The sequence below is a fragment of the Poecilia mexicana genome, unplaced genomic scaffold, assembly GCF_051168715.1.
Source record: "Poecilia mexicana isolate PSO_F unplaced genomic scaffold, ASM5116871v1 scaffold_10, whole genome shotgun sequence".
Lineage (NCBI taxonomy): Eukaryota > Metazoa > Chordata > Actinopteri > Cyprinodontiformes > Poeciliidae > Poecilia > Poecilia mexicana.
In genome coordinates, this window is record NW_028263379.1 from 20702061 (window position 1) to 20719249 (window position 17189).

Genomic DNA, 17189 nt, shown 5'->3' on the forward strand with positions numbered 1-17189 from the left:
AAAATTCTGCTTGGTTGAATGGAGAGAAAGAAACGGTTGCAAAATAAAATCAAGAAAGAATGAAAGGGAAAACACAAGTTACTCTAACAAATAAATTGCTAACTGTAAGTTTACCTGGGGCTGCACGGTGGCGCAGTTGGTAGAGCTGTCACCTTGCAGCAAGAAGGTTCTGGGTTCAATTCCCGGCCCCGGTCTTTCTGCATGGAGTTTGCATGTTCTCCCTGTGCATGCATGGGTTTTCTCTGGGTTCTCCAGTTTCCTCCCACAGTCCAAAAACATGACTGTCAGGTTAATTGGCCTTTCCAAATTGCCCCTAGGTGTGAGTGTGTGTGTGCATGGTTGTTTGTCCTGTGTGTCTCTGTGTTGCCCTGCGACAGACTGGCAACCTGTCCAGGGTGTACCCCGCCTCTCGCCCGGAACGTGAGCTGGAGATAGGCACCAGCAACCCTCCCGACCCCACTGAGGGACAAGGGTGACAGAAGATGGATGAAGTTTACCTGTTGGGAAAAAAAAGTAACATATTCTGACTATACCGAAGCTTGTTAACGCTTTTATCCAGTAAACATGGGTCATTTTGAATGTGGATAACATGGCTTACTACCCGAGTGGCAAACAAAAACCCAAAGGTATTATTTTAGTTGAGCCCAAATTAGTTTTTGTAGATAACTCACATGTGAAGTTGATGTTTTTGAGCTCTCCAAGAAAACATGGATACATTGTACATGGTTCATTGCTCTGAAATTGGTATCTGATGCACACTACATTAAATTAAAGGGCCCTACATATTTATGTAGAAATTGCCTTTATACACAGTTTTCTTACTCATCCTTCTGGTATTTAGAAAATATAAATAATTCTGTTTTTTCTAACTGTCAGACAGTGAGAAAAAAAAGTCACATTTATTTTTATACAGTTTATGTTAATATCCGGTTTCTGCTACTGGAAAGGAGTGTAAACGATCTTATAGATCAGAGCAATGCAGACAGTAACACAGAGTTTTCTTTTGTGAAACTGCAAGAAGGAACTCTTGTGAATAAAAAGAGGAATAGTGAAATTCTGACGTATTTTCCTCTAAGGGCTAACAGACTAAAACTATGAAACTCTAAAGGCAGTCGTTACTCATGAAAAAAACTATTGCTCTATGTAAATCATTTGTTTTTTTTGCGTGAAAATGTCATTTTTTTATTTTGCTGACACCAAAGGTTTTACGAAATGAAATAAAACTGCAGTCAGATTAATGATCGATATGCGAATGAAACTAATTTAAAAGTCCTTAATGACGTGCTTAAACCTCAGTTTTTGCAGTTTCTCCTTTCACAAATCACTTAAAATGGGAGCCAATTAAAATCCTCTCCAGGAATTTCTTGAGGTCACTCAACAGTTCAATCCCTTTTCTCCTTTGGCCAGCTCATGTCATTTTGTAATCCGGAGTGGCGAAACAGAAGGAACAGTGCTGTTGTATCCGACGTCTTGGACATCTGTGTGGTGGCGCTTAAAGATCTGATTTGTGTCGTATGCGCCGTGTGAATTTCCCTCCAAGTTATTTGCTTATTAAACCTTCTCAAAGCTCTTTATAGCTCTGTTGTTTGCTCACGTCTTTCTACCACACTTTTTACCTTCTACTCAATTTTCTTTAATAATGCACTTTTGTGGCTTGGCTGCCTGGTGGAGGGAGTCAGTGACTGCCCACAGTGTCCAAGCAGCCATTTTCCTCCATGAGCATGGAGACAGTGATATCACCATCACAAAACATTTCTATATTAAAAATTGTTGGTCTTGTGTAACATCTTGAGAAACCGGATTTGGGGTTTTCATAAGCTGTAAGTCGCAGTTAACAAAAATGAACAGATAGAATAAGTTTAGTTTCACTTTTATTACAATTTACTTAAATATTTCACCTTTATTATATGAAAATGTATTCATTAGTACATTGCTAACTGGGGATGTAGATACATTACACTGAGTATGCTGTACCAGCACAGAAACACATTGTAGAAAAAGCTAATTTCATAAACTACGTATCAGATTTTGTCAAATCTTCATGGATTTGACAAATTGTGCAGAGCAAAAAACTAAACGTGTACAATTCATTATTTAGAAAAAAAACATAAATATTAAAAATCTACACTTAAAAAGTAAGTGTAGCCATTTGATAACATTGTAGAGGCTGTAGAATATAAAACAAGACAACTTGTTAAGACAAATCACTCAACATCCTTCCTTTTCTTTTAGTTGTCCTGGGACTGGGTCGGGTGAACCAGTGACGTTTTCCACCTACAACACAAAAAGCTTATATTGTTATGACGTAACCCCAACAAACACAAGCAAGTCAAAGTAAATAAAGGTTATTTCATACTATTTTTCGGTGAGTATGTGCTGCTCCAGGAGGTATGTTGCCCTTCGCCTCACCTCTCCATCGCTGTTGTACTGAATGGCTTCTAGAACTGAAAGCCCACCTTGGCTGACAAACTGCGCTGCCATCTGGAGGTAATAACAGGCCAAACACTGTTACAGCAGCTTAGCAAAAGCGAAATGTTTTGGCATTTTATTAGGCCCTGCATACCCGCGGACAGCTAACGATTATCATGAACAGGACCTCCAGACTCAGAGTCACCACGTTTTGGTCGGCCATTTTTAGAGTAGCAGTGAGGGCAGACAGCAGTCCAAGCTCCGCCAGCCGGACGCAGAACTCCTTTTTCTTATGGGCAACGTTTGCTAAAACCCTTAGAACCTAAATGTAACACAAACAACGTCTGTTATGTGTTAGACAAGAAGGAGAAGGTAAAATAAATATCAGCTGAAGGCTTTAGTTTTTGCTGACCATAGTATTAATGCCTTGAGAAAAAGGAAGAAGCTCCAACAGTCTCGGCACCAAGTTTAAAGTTAAGAGAGCAGAACAAGATTCTGTGGAGTGGGCTGGAACAGAGAGGCGAGAAACACACAGATTAAAACCGACCAGCAACTAAAGGATTTGATGCTTCTGATTTATTCCAAACATTTCTAGTAGTTTCTTGATAAACTGTTAGCAACATTGCAAGTGATTAAATACATTCAGATGTGTAAAGGATAATAGGACACATTTCTTCTATTTCACAACAACCGCCGCCTGGATATTTCCGGCTGCTTAGATCTTAGGAAATATGTCGTTTTTTTTGCTTAGTCTACTGTTCTCGCAAAGGCTTTACACATTTTGTCACATTACAACCTCAAGCTCCAATGTATTTTATATAGATTTTAACTAAATAACTAAGGAACAAAACATCACAATGATAGATGCATATCTTTTTTCTTTTTGTTTATACAATTACAAATCTGTAAAGTGTGGCATGCATGATAAGAATAATTAATTTTGTGTAAAATAATGCAATTGCAAAAAGTTGCTTTTGTGCAAAGCTTAGTAAGTTATATCGCAAATAATATATCTAATCAATTTTAAGGACAGCTGTGGACCTCGACCATGACTCCTGTCCCTCGTGATGAAAATTTCCTCACCGCATGATGTCGACACCCTCATGTTCCTACATTGGGGATGGTACATTAAGGATGATACAAGGGGTTAGTGTTATTTTTTGTGTCAAACTCAATACTGAACTCTCTGTGGATTTTTAAATAACAGATTTCTTCTTTCCATACTCTCGTAAAGGCCAGATTTGTGGTGTGCACAATTAATAGTTGTCATGTCAACAGACTCTCCGACGTGATCTGTGGAGCTCGACAGCTCCTTTACACATCTGACTGCCTCTCTAACGTTCTCATTTTACGAGGATGACCATGTCTTGAAAGGATCACAGTCGGGCCATTCTCCTTCCATTTTTGGAGACGATTAAATAAACAATGCTCCCAGAGATGATAAAAGCTTAGAAAAAAAGTAAAATAGCCAACCCATGCTTTAAAGTTCTCCACAACTTTATCTGAGAGAGATCGGAGACGGCTCACACCTGTGAGGTTGTTGAGGACCCAGGCTGTCTCTTTGGCAAGGGCTGGCAGAGTGTGGAGGAGGGCAACAACAAGTTCACACAGCGGCGCCACCAGATCAACACCACCCAGCTGAGAGTGGAGAGCTTCAGCAGGGCAGGACGACAGGAGGTTTCCAACGCACCTCAGCAGGGGACACACAAGCTACAAAGGATATTTTTGACTCATCAGTTATAACAGGACAAACTTGGATACATTTGAGTATTAGAAATAAAAACAAAGTTCACCAATTACCAAAAAGGCTACTTTAAATCTATATATTAACTGACATGCAAGAAAATATATGATGCACTTTTTCAATTAAACTAACAGTGATGTCCAGTTTGTCCTGAGAAAGATTTCAAATAATAAAAAAAATTATAGTACAATAGGACAAAAGGAAAAAATTAACATTAAAAGGATCCAGTATAAAGTGACAAGTGACAGCATAAAAGCCTAAAAGTAAGAATTTACACACCAGCTCCAAGCCTTGGTCAGTGTTTCCGTCAGCCACAGCACCACCTAGCGACACTAACAAGGAACAGCACTGCCTCAAGGCCCCTTGCGCCAACAGCTCTCTGTGATCCTCAGAGCTGCTAAATGCAAGTTTGAGAAAAGATAGAAAACAAATATTACCACAAGTAAAAACAAATGTGCAAAGATAAAAACACAAACAAAAAAACAGTGTCTGAATATCAAAGCTTTCACCTGGATGTGAGGGAGTGCAGACACCATGCACACTCGATAGCTGGAGCCAGACCAAAATCAGGGTCAGGAGTCAGAACTGATAGCAGCTGTGAAGGTAAGCTGGAGGCCAGGACTGTCCTGCATGCACACAGTAAAACTACTCAGCTCTAACAGATGTGTTAAAGAGTAATGTTCAGAACTTGTAATTTTCCAAGAGGAAAGTGATGCCTTGAGCGTACTGACGGGATAACTTTCTGCGCTGCGTCATTGCTCTGCAGAAGCTGAAAGAGGGCGAAGCCTGCAGCTTCCACCACTGCCAGGTTATGTCTGTGGTTCTGAAATGTCAAATGAAAACAGACTTTTTTTTAATTTACACATTTTCCATCTCAAAATTTCACGTGTGGCTTTTTCCACAATTTGAATTTCAGAGATTTTACAGGCCTTTAAATATTTAAACATTTCTCTATCAAATTTGAAATAGCGTGATTCATCAGTTTGGCAGAGAAAACTGGTTTATTTATGGCAACATTAAAAATATATACTGCTCAAAAAAATAAAGGGAACATTTCACTTTAATTTTGTGTTTGGCTCCAAATCTAGGCCTCCATTGGTTAATACATTTGATTTCCATTGATGATTTTTGTGTGATTTTGTTGTCAGCACATTCAACTTTGTACAGAACAAAGTATTCAATGAGAATATTTCATTCATTCAGATATAGGATGTGTTATTTGAGTGTTCCCTTTATTTTTTTTGAGCAGTGTATATAACACTTCTGTTTGTCTACTCTAGACTAAATTACCAAACTCTAAATGCTTATTCTTTAAAGCTCAAACTGCATTTTTTTTACACTTGAAATCGGTTTGAAAAAACCCCACATTATTATTATTACTTTTAGAGGGTTTTGAAAACATATTTTCTTCTTTATTAGATAAAAAAATATTGTTTTTAAATTAATTTGCAAATCATACAACTAAGAAGAAAAATGAATGAAGGATAATTTACAGAAAAATCAATATGTAAAGAAAAAAAAAAATGGATATAACTCAGTATGTAATCCCAGGAAGAATTTTCTTCTTTATGCAAATTTTTAAGGAAAGTACATTTTGCCTCACTTATCCAGACTTGGAAAATTAAATGATAAAAGCAAGTTCCAGACTTTTCCAAACTCTCTAATTATTTCACTGATGCAAAATCTAACGAACAACTGAATAATTGTTGATACAAAGCAATATCTATCAATTTCAAAATAATGTATTTGTAAAGCTCTTTTGAGATTTTTTTGCACGTCATTTCTGGTTCAAACACAAACAGGTTTTTGCATATTGTTTTTTTTTTTTTTTTTTTTCCAAATGTGGTTTGATGCTCTTAAAGGTTTTTGCACAAACATATAAACAGAAATTACTCCAGATCCAGTTACTTTTCCATCACTATTTGTAGCTCACCTGTATGCAGCCGGCCAGTGCTGGGATGATTCCCTGAGCCAGAAGCCTCTCTTTTACCCTCTCGCTGTCCGGGCATATATTCCCCAGTGTGTACAGACACAGCTCCTGTGCAGACAGAATCGTGCAGAAACTCTAGACACTGTCTCTTTAATAACATGATGCTACTAACAAGGAACATGTGAAGACCCACTGTGAACTTGGTGCTCTGGCCTGACAGGTATGTGAGCAGATAGGGAGTAGCGGGCAGACAGGCGGACGCGACGCTGGTGTGGGGGGAGTGAGAGAGCTCATGAAGACAGCGAACAGCCTGCAGACGGCAGCGAGCGTCAGAGCCGGTGAGGAGGCCGACCAGCAGGTGCATGCTGTTCTCCAGCCTGATGGGACACGTCCACACACACACACACACACACACACACACACACACACACACACACACACACACACACACACACACACGCACACACACACACACACACAGTTTATCAGAGGTGAAATTGACTGAATTCACTTTTTATGGTGATGGATGTTAAAAACATACTTGATGAAGGTGAGTTGAGCTGATGGGTTACGCAGAGCTTTACTCAAGGGTCTTAAGAAGGCCTCTTTTTCTGTGCCGCCATGCTGAAGTTTTTGGAACAAGGTGACCACATCCTGGGGAGAACGAAAATCTGTATATCCTTATATTGTCAAACTAAGGGCAAATTATCAATCAGAGCTAACGAAACTTACCTGTTCCCCAGGTGCAACCTCCATGGTGTCCTGTTCTTCATCTTCATTAAGAAGGAGCCTCTTGCTCACAAGCTGTCTGTCTCTGCGGGCTTGCCTCAGTGCTGAAGCAGAAAGGACAATAAGACCCCCACAATGCTTTAAAACTCAATTATTTGGGAGTAGCCTATCAGTTTTCAGATTCGTACCACATTTTACATGAATTAAAACAAAAGCTAAAAAACATTTAGCTTCACAACATTTTTAATAAAGTTCATGTTCGGACTTTGACTAAGCCACTGCAACACCTTCATTATTTTCTGTTTAGCACTTATCTTGTACCTTTGCTGCTGCGTTTAGGATTTTTGTCCAGTGTAGTGGCCAGTTTGTGACAATATTTATCTTTCACAGTATCATAGTAACTTCGACTATTGCAAGGTGCAAGAGATAACTAAGCCATACAGAGCCTGAAATTGAACTCTTAGGCTTTTTGTCATTTCACAACATTGCTTTGATATTGGTGGGATGTTGTTTACTTGGAGTGGCAAAATTAGCAATTGTTCAAACGTTGCTACTTGTAAGCACCTTTTCCCACTGTGGAATTATGGACTCTTTTGAAAATTGCTTCAAACCCTCCTCAGGTCAATCAATCTTTAGTTATTAAGTACCACACAAGAAGGAAACACATCGCTTTTGTTTTTATTGACGCAACAGTCGTCAATAAAAACAAAACAGTGAGATACACAAGACTGAAGATGCATGGAAACACCATGTTAAAGGGGTGTTGTCTTTATGAAGAACTGTAGAAACGCATTTGTGTTAATGACAAAATTATAATAACACGAGTCATCTTTAATGCTACTGATGAATTTCCTTCCTGGCATCTTATAGCCTCCGGAGATCAGCAAACTCTCCAAACATCTCCATTAATAAGGTGGCTAAACCTGCAGACGGTCAGTTTGTTAGGTGTAGTGGCTTTCCTTCTTAAATCAAACTAAATAAGTTTGGGTATACTGAGTTTTCCGTACACCCACTGACAGCTGGGTTACCCACTACCAAAAGTCTTACCTCTTTCTTTTTCTCTCCTCTTCGTCCTGAGCTCCTCCAGGCTGTTAGCATGCCCACCAGCTTTGTGGCGAACTTTGTTTAATCTCCACATTTCAGAGGCAGCAAAACGCAGTTTAGTATAAAACTACAAAAACAAACTTTCCGTCAGATGCTCAGTTCATATCGGTGTAACCAGGAACTGTAACCATGGCAGTCATGACATCCGGGACTCTTGCTTGCTGCTGTCGTTTCACCTCCCTTTACGGGCTGCATCGCCGCCTAGCGGACGCACATAATGCAACGCTTGAATTTTTTAAACATTTTTTAAGCTGCTACAGTATGGAGATACATTTGTTGACACCAATGGCAAATAAAAAAAAGGGGTAAAAGACCAATCTTATGTAAAAGAGTAATTTTTATTGTATAAAAGTAATCTTTTAACACACAAGGGGAACATGTGATTTGAGAAAGCATGATCATTTTGTGGCTAAAAATCCAATGACATATTTTCAGTTCCCAGGGCCGTTGGCAGAGGAACAAGCACACAGTCACAAATTTATACAATATTCTTGACATACCAGAACCAAATACAGGATAATTTCCACATATACTGTAGAAAATAAATGTTAAAACAATTTACCATGTGCATGTTCTACATGGGACACCAGAAGGAAGATGAGTACAGTCTAATACAAAACTATATTTATTTTGTATTAAAACATTTATGTGCAACGTACACCAAAACTTACAAAATAAACTTTTATGATAAAGTTTTCAAAAATACCCTAAACACTAAACAGTTAAAATTTTTATGAATACAAACATGGTAAAAAAATAGTTGAGAGATGTTTTCTTGGCCACTAGGATGAATCCTAGTGGTGGAGGAGTGAATAAATATCAACAGATGAGCAAAAATGTACAGGGACACTTTTTATTTTTTTTTTAATTGCAGTCCTTGAACTAACATATGAAGTTAACTCTGATCAGAAATTTAATGTAGAAGTCTCCCAGGTGAAAGATCGGACAGAAAACATGACATGTAGTAAAAACACACCTTCACGTGGTAAAAAGTACAAATGGTACCAAAATTAAAATGTCCATTTTATTTACAAGTTTTTTTATGCTGACTTTTTAACCCATGTAGTTCTGGTTAGAAATGATGCGTAGCTTCACTCTGAGCCTCTACTGGGTTAAGGAGTCGATTCTTCTCACAACTCTGTCCTCTTGTTTTTCTTTTTCTGTGGAAGATTAACATCAGGGGTTAGTTACAGTTACTCTACATGTATGATTGAACAGTAAAGAAACTGACCATTTTAGAGTTCATTAATCTGCTAATCTCGAGTGTTTTTAGTACCTTTTTGTGGACGTCAGCTGAGTTAGATTGTGTTGTGGAGGCGTTGTGCGTAGAAATTTCAGCTTCCTCTGGAGCCTCGTCTGATTTTAATTTGTTTTTCTCTGAAAGAAAATGAAGATGAAGGTAAACAAACTGAAACTGCACACTGCCATAATCGCATTCTGCTTGTGACTCACTTTTCTTTCTTTTCAGAGGACTTGTGATTTCCAGACTCCCCTCGTCTGTCTCCAATGTAGATTTATTGTTCGTATGATCGTCGTCGTCTTTTGGCTTCTCTTCTTCGACTGAATCATTTTCATCAGACTTCTCATTCTTCTTTTTCGCTTTTTTTTCTTGAGCTACTTCCTCTGGGAATTCTTTGCAGCCAAGAGACTCTCTTTTCTTCTTCTTTGATTTCTTTTTCCCACTCATTTGCTCTGAGTTGTATTCGTCTTCAACATGTTCTTGTACTGCCATAGTTTCATGCTCTAAATTTTCCTCCACAAGCCTTTTGTCTTTCCTTTTCTTTGCTTTCTTTCCCTGATCGATTTGCTCGCCTTTCTTGTCGCCTCCAGCTTCATCTGTACTCGTTATGATTTGCTCTGGATTTGCTTTCAAATCTTCTTCTACCAGTTCTGAACTCCCTTCATTGTAAAGCACCTTTTTCTTCTTCTTCTTTTCTTTTTTATGCATTTCAGCTGAATATTCCTCACTGCTGGTTTTCTCGTTCGTTACCATTTCCTTAGCATTCTCTTCTATGTTTTGCTCACCGCTTTCTTCCTCCTCCACACTTATATGTTCTAAATTACCCTCCATATTGTTCTTTTCTTTCCTTTTCTTTGGTTTTGTTTTTTTATCTGGTTGTTTGGAATTTTCTTCACCAACAACCATCATTTTCGTGTCTATTTGAGCTAAACCTTCCTCGCTGCTGGATTTGTCTTTTTCCCTCTTTTTTGCTTTCTTTTTCTGTAAGCTTAACTCAGAAATGTTCTCATTGTCACTGCCTCTCTCTTCCATCTGTCCTTCTTTAGTCGTTCTCCTTGCTCCCTCTGTCTTACCAGCATCCTCCTGCTCGGTGATTTCACTCCTCTTCTTTTGTGTCCTGTCTTTTCCATCACTATTTGTCTCATTTTCACTCCTCTCTGTCCTGTCCCCATTTTCCTCCTTTTCTTTCTTTTTCTTCTTCTTCTTTTTCTTGGTTTCATGTGCCATTTCATCTTTGGCATTCACAGGGACCGATGTTTCTTGTAATTGTGTTTGTTTTTCATCTTTCTCAGGACGTTCGGACAAAACCTGCTTGTCCCCTTCACTTTTTACTCTTTTATTTGGACTCTGCTTGCTCGGGGAGGACACCGGCTCTGGATTTTCTTTCTTGCTCCTTTTTGCTGCGTTCTTCTTTGTCGGCGTTTGTGTCTCAACTTTCTCATTGCCCTGTTCATCCTGTCCAGTAGTCTCACCATTCTGCTGGACGGGAGCGTCGGCTTTGGACAGAGGTTTGACTTGCGGCTTTCTGGCTCTCTTTTTCTTGGGTTGCGATTCAGAGGTCAGAGCGTTGATGGTCTCCATCTTGGCAATGTCGGCCTCTGCAGAGACACAGCAAACAGAAATTTGGCTGAATGATTCAAACACCAAGCGGGAGTTGAATTTACTTTTTCAGATTTTGTTGTGTTACAACCACAAACTTTAATATATTTTTTGACATTTTATGACACAAGATTGAGTCACACACGCACGCAATCATGTCTTCAAACGGCTCAGGCAAAGTCCACACCTGTGCTCCGCGTCCAATCTGACTGCAGTTGAGTTATTTTGCAGAAAAGAATCTGATAAACTCATTTCCAGATGCTCAAAGCTGGCAGTAACACACCCAAATGAAATCTGCAGTTGTAATCACCACAAGTTGTACTTCTACAATGTATTGACTCAGGAAGGCTGGCCATAAATGCATGCCACACTTTTCATATTCTTACTTGTAAACAATTTCATTCCTCCCATTTCACAAATTGGTTAAAATGAAGTTTGTGGATGTGACATGACAAAGTGTAAAACATTTTACCAGGTAGGAATACTTATGCACAGCACACAGCAAGAATATTGGCATTGCCAAAACGTACTAAACTTCACAAACACTCTCCCACCTGTCAACTGGTCCAGTACTTTCTTCCACTTCTCTATGTCCAGACTGCTGTCAGAGTCTGATCCGTCACCGGCGGCTTTCTCCGTTGTGTTAGGCTTAGATTTCTTTGCTTTAACACTTTGACTTGGCTTTTCGTCGCTTTTTTTTCTTTTTGCTGGAACAGACTAAAAAAAAAAAATAAAATAAAATAAATACTGATTGAAAATATTGAAGAGGTGGCACAGGAGGAGATGAAAGGTTTACCTTCTTTGGCGAAGCTGGGATTTTAGCTGGTTTATCCGTCTTCTTCCTTGGTGAGGCAGCCTTGGCTTAAAACGACAAGCAGACAAAATATGTTCAAAAGGAGCCACATTAATTTCCAAAATATGAATGCCAGTAAGAGAGAAAAATAAAAGCTGCACCTTTAGAGGGAGTCTTTCCTTCTCCTGATTTCGAGCATTTTTCTGATTTCCGACGCCTTTTCTTTTTTGAATCCCTGTCAGGAGTAAAAACAACAGTTTGAGTTCATGTCAAAGCAGGGAAAATCCCCAGAGATAGTCGTTCTGTTAATTTGATTTAAAAAAAAAGGCTCACTTTAACCATGATTTGTAGATGTCTAATAAAGAGACTGATGGGTTTGAGTCCCCCTGTAGGAAATAAAAAAACAAAGTTAAAACATCAAGATTTTAGTTGAGCACACTGTATTTCAAACTTGGTATCATTTAAATAAAAGCAGTTCTTCCAGTACTCTGTTTTCTTAATACATTACTTGTATGTAATATTATAAACCCCCACAGGCTCAATGCATCTACATTTTGACAAAATTAATCTTTCAAATTGGCTTTACTGTATTTAATAGATTAAAAATTGAAACCAATACTAGAAGATCTCAAATAACTAAGAAATCTTTATTTATTTATTTTTTAAATCTCATTGCTCACAACAGAAACCAATCATGACAGACATTGTGCCAATATATTTTGATTGTGGTCTTTTAAATGACACATTCTCAGTTTTGGTATGAGCTTTACCTTCACTGGCACATTTGTTACGTTTTTTTGTTGCTCATTTGCTTTTTAAGTTCATCAGATTGTCTGGGAAATAACTCACAATTTCCATTCTTTCTGGGTAATGAATGAATATTTCTCAACATGAGAAAGAGAAAATAACATGTCATTCAAGCGAGGCATGTGCTTGAAAGTCAGGAAATAGATAAATAGCTGCTCATCTCAGATTTTCAATGTCAATGGTCAGAGTAATCATGAATTATAAATTCTGAACAAAAGAGCTGAACAAGAACACAAAGTTTCCTTAACGAGAAAGTTGATGACGGTAAAAAACTCTTCACAACTGCAGCGTTGTTATTTTAGTGTGTGATTATGCCATTCCAACAACAAATACATTTACAAATATATTTTCCTGGGGTACCAAAAATTAGGGTCAGGCGCTGTATGCCAATAACTTGATTGTAAATGCACACAGCTATTGGTAACACTTTATTTGAAGGGGGTTGAATAAGACTGTCATGACACTGTCATAAACATGACATAACACCTGTCATGAACATGAATAAGCCTTCATGAATATTTATGACTGTTGTCATAAAGCGTCATCCGGTAAATTATGACACTTTTAATACAAAGTTGACATGATTCAAAATGTCTTTGTTGTGACAACTTGACATTAACCAAGAAATCATTACTGTTTAAACTTTACCTTTAATAACATAAAGTTACCTCATTTTTAAAGTGCAATCAGTAATTATTTTATAACAAATTTATATCAGTAATGATATAAATGACGAATGACGCTTTATGACAACAGTCATAACTATTCATGAAGGCTTATTCATGTTCATGACAGACGTTATGTCATGTTTATGACAGTGTCATGTCAGTCTTCTTCACCCCCCTTCAAATAAAGTGTTACCCAGCTATTTAACAATAGTAGGAGGCAGCCCAGAAATGTACACAGTACAGATCTGATTGAAACCAGATTATATGAAGGAGTTTCTTTGCTCCCATGTCTTGCACAACTGTAAGTACACTTCTATCAGAAGAAAAATATCGGATAAAAGGTACTTTTAAAAACTGAAGTTTTCATGAAAATTAGTTTTAAGAACGACTTTCGACTCGCTGTAATTTATCTTATTTCTTTTAAGCAACTTCATACTCCATAGCACCTGAATGACAAATAGTTTTAGGTTCTTCATACAAAAGTAAACACTTTTTTGGGATGAAACTGTTTAGCGAGAACCATTCTTTTAAAAAGAGCTTTTCATTTTGAATAAGTTAAATTTACAGGTTCATGGTTTTTTTTTTTTATCTTAAAAAGTGATCATTTTCCTTCTTTCCACAGGAAGAAGCTGCAGTGGATCACGTACACGGTCCTGCAAATCATAGTACATTTTCTTTGAACAGAATACCCCATGGACATTGCAGAACACCCAATAGGCTACATTTACACAACTGATGATATACAGTTTTTGTGAACTGGTGTTGTTGAACTGGTAAGACATTACTACAATAACTGCTAAAGAAAATGCAAGAAAGCATTTTTTTTTAAATCCAAGTAACTATTTGTTCTGAAATATCGGAGGGCTAAGTTTGAACCGACATAAGTTTTGTCAGTGCAAAGCACCAAAAGACAAAATAAACTCACTGGTGCTTATGATTAGTGTTTCATAAGTGCGCAGCATTTTTGCAGAGTTTGGCGCATTTTTGCAAAATAAATAATAGTAACGTTAGTAATCTACGTAACAGTGTGTCTGTGCACTGTGTTGACCTGTGGGCTGTGCCTCTGAAGCTCCTCTGCAGCTGAAAGGAAACCATGCTCCTTCAAATGGCGGTAGATGAGCTGGTTCAGCTCCTGTTGTGATGCGTTCACGGACATGATCAAAGCGAAAACGGACAAACAAACAGAAAGCTACAAAATGAGGATTTTGTCGTTAAAACTAGCCACATGGTACACGGACTCGTTCAAACTGAAACCCGCATGTTGAACTCTGATACAGGATGTATTTCCCGCTGCAGTGCATGATGGGAGATGTAGTTCATGGTGTCGGCGCTTCCTCCTTTCAATTTCTATTATTTCACGGATTATTCAACCACATTTTTAAAGGAAACCAAATTGCTTTAAGTTTAGATCAGAATTAATGTGTTTTAAATTTATTTCAAATTCAGATAAAAACTGAATTATCTGAATAATTCAGATAACTCTAACACAAGTTGTTATTTTTTGAATCAATTTTAAACCATCTTCAATCCGTGTTTAGGAAGCACCAGAACACTGCTGTTTGGTCTGTGCCTGCATGGCTGTGTGTTTTACTGCTGGCCTTTGTCCTCTCCAGGGTGTATCCTGATTTTCGGCCAATGACTGCTCAAAACATAGTTCCCAGCCTCGCCACGATTCTGCAAGGGTAGCTGGTAGACAATGGAGGGATGCTCTTACGTCTGAGGGAAAGTTTGGGACAGAGTGAGAAATTCAATAGAAGGGTACCACCACAGAACATCCAAATTATGGGCCTGGAGAAGGAGCCAGCTTGGTCAAACCCTAAACATTTACTATTCATAACTCCTTTGACTGCTGATTTGGGTCTCGTCAGCTTTCTCTCTTGGCTGAAAAAGTAATCAACTTTGGTTAAAAAAAACATTGGTACTTTGATTCTGGAAAATTGTAAACATAAAAATCAATCTTTCTGAAAGAGAGCATTGCAGTAACAAGGCAAAAATAATTTCAAAAAGGTGCATCAGAGTTTAGAAAAGAATTGTATCGACATATTTATGTTGTGTGTGTTGTCTGCACATTTGAAGTCAGAGGAGTTTGTTGCCATATCCAGTTAGCTGGCCAATAGGAAAACGAAAAAGAATTTACTTTTCAGAATCAATTACTCATTTTTCAGAGGAGAGCACATTGCAAAATTAACAGCAAAAATATTTTGAAGCTAATGTCAAGCTCTCAGGGGAGACTGAGGTCAAGTCCACAGACTGATTAATGCCACCTGGAGTAGTTTTCAAGTCTTGGAAAAAAAGAGAAAAGTGAAGCACATGCATGAGTTTGTTCAAGAACAGATTACAATATCACCTCACAAGCTAAAAATAAGCTTACTCTTGTTATTCTATAGGTACATTTTCAGCTTTGCTCACCTTTTCTGCTCTTGCTAAAAAGAAAAACAATCTCCTACTCCTGAGCCAGACAATCAACAAACCACCCAATCAAACAATCCAATCAGAGAGCTGCCGGGAAAGCTGGTCTCCTCTCTCTCAGGTGTGTTTGGATAAACATGTGACCCTTACTTCTCTGATTAGTTTGGGGAGAAAATAAAGCCAGCTGGGAGGAGAACATGCCAGGCTGGGAGAGGTGGTTGTGAGACCTGAGGTCAAATTAAAGGGGAGAACACAGAAGGCTGCAAACTGAAAGAGCCCCATTCATCAGAAACGCAGGAAAGGCAAACAGACTGGATTCCAAATTCAATGTCGGTGCTCAGTGGGTCTCACCAAGATTGATTTCAACACCTTCCACAATCCTTTTTTTTTTTTTTAACCTCACTATCGAATACAATTATAATCAGCTCAGCCAGACAAAATGGCTGAATTGGTTCCTATTTTTAGTGTCAAAAGTTTAGACTGAGGAACTACTATTTATACAATTTGCTGTGTCACATTTTTATAGCTCAATTTTATTCAAGCGTCGATGCAAAACAGGTAGTAAGTCTAATGAAGCAGAAACGACAAAAAAGACATTGAAATTTCCCCTTTGCCTTAATAGCAAGAGGTCCCAAAACAACAGATACATTTATACAGGTTAGCCCAGGACATAAATCTGCATTCCAGGTGTTTAGCATCGCTCATCTGTGGTCTCTTTGCAGGTAATTACCTGCTACTTCCACCAGTGAAATCTGCTTACCGCAGCCTGCCGTTCCTGCCACCTGAGTAAATTTAGAAAACAGGTTTAAGTCAAACACTTGCACGGACGTGTGAACACTTAGATCATTTCATAACGGAGCCAGTGGACAGAAAGCACACAAACTCATGCACAGTCTGATTTCACTGTGGGATCCTTGCAGTATTTAATCCAGACGACTGGAAAGAAGGTCGTAATGAAGTATTGCCGCTGGCCTCGCTGGCCAGGTGCTGCTTCAGCTCCATGAGAGCCAAGTTAAACATATGCCTGGAGAGCTCAAGGGTCTGGATCTGAGAGGGCATCACCGCTGAGCTCCAACCCGGAAGCAGCTGATGAGTGGATGTTGAAATTCCTAGAAAGGGTAAACTCATTATGATCTTTCAACTCTGATTATAAGATAAGCATGAGTGTTTGTTTCTGAACCACTAATTTTCTGGCATTAAAGGATGTCTTTATATAGTAAATCACACACTATTATTTCATAACCACGCAAACTTTACAAGGCTTTTCACTAATTAAACTCCAAGAATACATTATATTATTTTGTGTACTTTATCCAGATGTTAGGGGGGGTACACTATTCTCAACTACAGAGACAATTAGCACTTGCCAGAAAGTCCAACATCTAGTTCACTGTGCTGTCAGGATGCTAGAAGCCTCCATGACCAGTTTTCATCTGGTCTTGTCACTGGGATTTAAGAAATGTAAATTTTTCTCATTTCAATGTATCCTATTTTTTTTTTTCCATTTTTTTTTTCATGACTGCCTTTTGTCATTTTGCCACATTGCAAATTTACAGTTTTTAAGATATACTTGAAAACTGTATATCAGTGAATATATAAGTGAAATTCTTAATAAGGTTTACTTGAGCTGGAACTTGGGTCAGGGGGAAATGTCTCTACCATGCCTCAGGTTTGTCGGTTTCTCACCCCATTCATGGGAGGAGAGCTGTGCCCTTCATGCAGTTGGGGTACTCCGACCTCTGTTCCTCTATCTCTGC

General features: G+C 38.4%; 2 protein-coding genes across 4 annotated transcripts; both read right to left on the minus strand.

The window, feature by feature from the left end:
* Positions 1 to 1854: 1854 nt before the first annotated feature.
* Positions 1855 to 8127, minus strand: tmco6 (transmembrane and coiled-coil domains 6). Of its 3 annotated transcripts, none has more exons than XM_014991261.2 (13): positions 7860 to 8127; positions 6816 to 6916; positions 6625 to 6737; positions 6277 to 6460; positions 6087 to 6191; positions 4885 to 4976; positions 4663 to 4779; positions 4433 to 4550; positions 3939 to 4119; positions 2822 to 2916; positions 2564 to 2731; positions 2357 to 2481; positions 1855 to 2274 (listed from the first exon to the last, which is right to left on the minus strand). In XM_014991261.2, coding segments are annotated over exons 1-13 (1491 nt in total). In that variant the 5' UTR covers positions 7951 to 8127; the 3' UTR covers positions 1855 to 2273. The 3 variants fall into 3 exon arrangements, with proteins under 3 accessions (XP_014846747.2, XP_014846748.2, XP_087865737.1); XM_014991262.2 differs by having other exon boundaries at positions 4433 to 4547; positions 7860 to 8124; XM_088009611.1 differs by lacking the exon at positions 1855 to 2274 and having other exon boundaries at positions 2356 to 2481; positions 4433 to 4547.
* A 639-nt stretch (positions 8128 to 8766) lies between these two features.
* On the minus strand, positions 8767 to 16491 carry LOC106920324 (uncharacterized). The gene is made up of 10 exons (XM_014991263.2): positions 16398 to 16491; positions 15433 to 15446; positions 14072 to 14155; positions 11882 to 11934; positions 11710 to 11783; positions 11552 to 11616; positions 11310 to 11472; positions 9369 to 10754; positions 9193 to 9293; positions 8767 to 9076 (listed from the first exon to the last, which is right to left on the minus strand). Exons 1-10 carry the CDS (start codon positions 16489 to 16491, stop codon positions 9047 to 9049), a joined length of 2064 nt encoding a protein of 687 aa, XP_014846749.2. The 3' UTR covers positions 8767 to 9046.
* Positions 16492 to 17189: the final 698 nt, after the last annotated feature.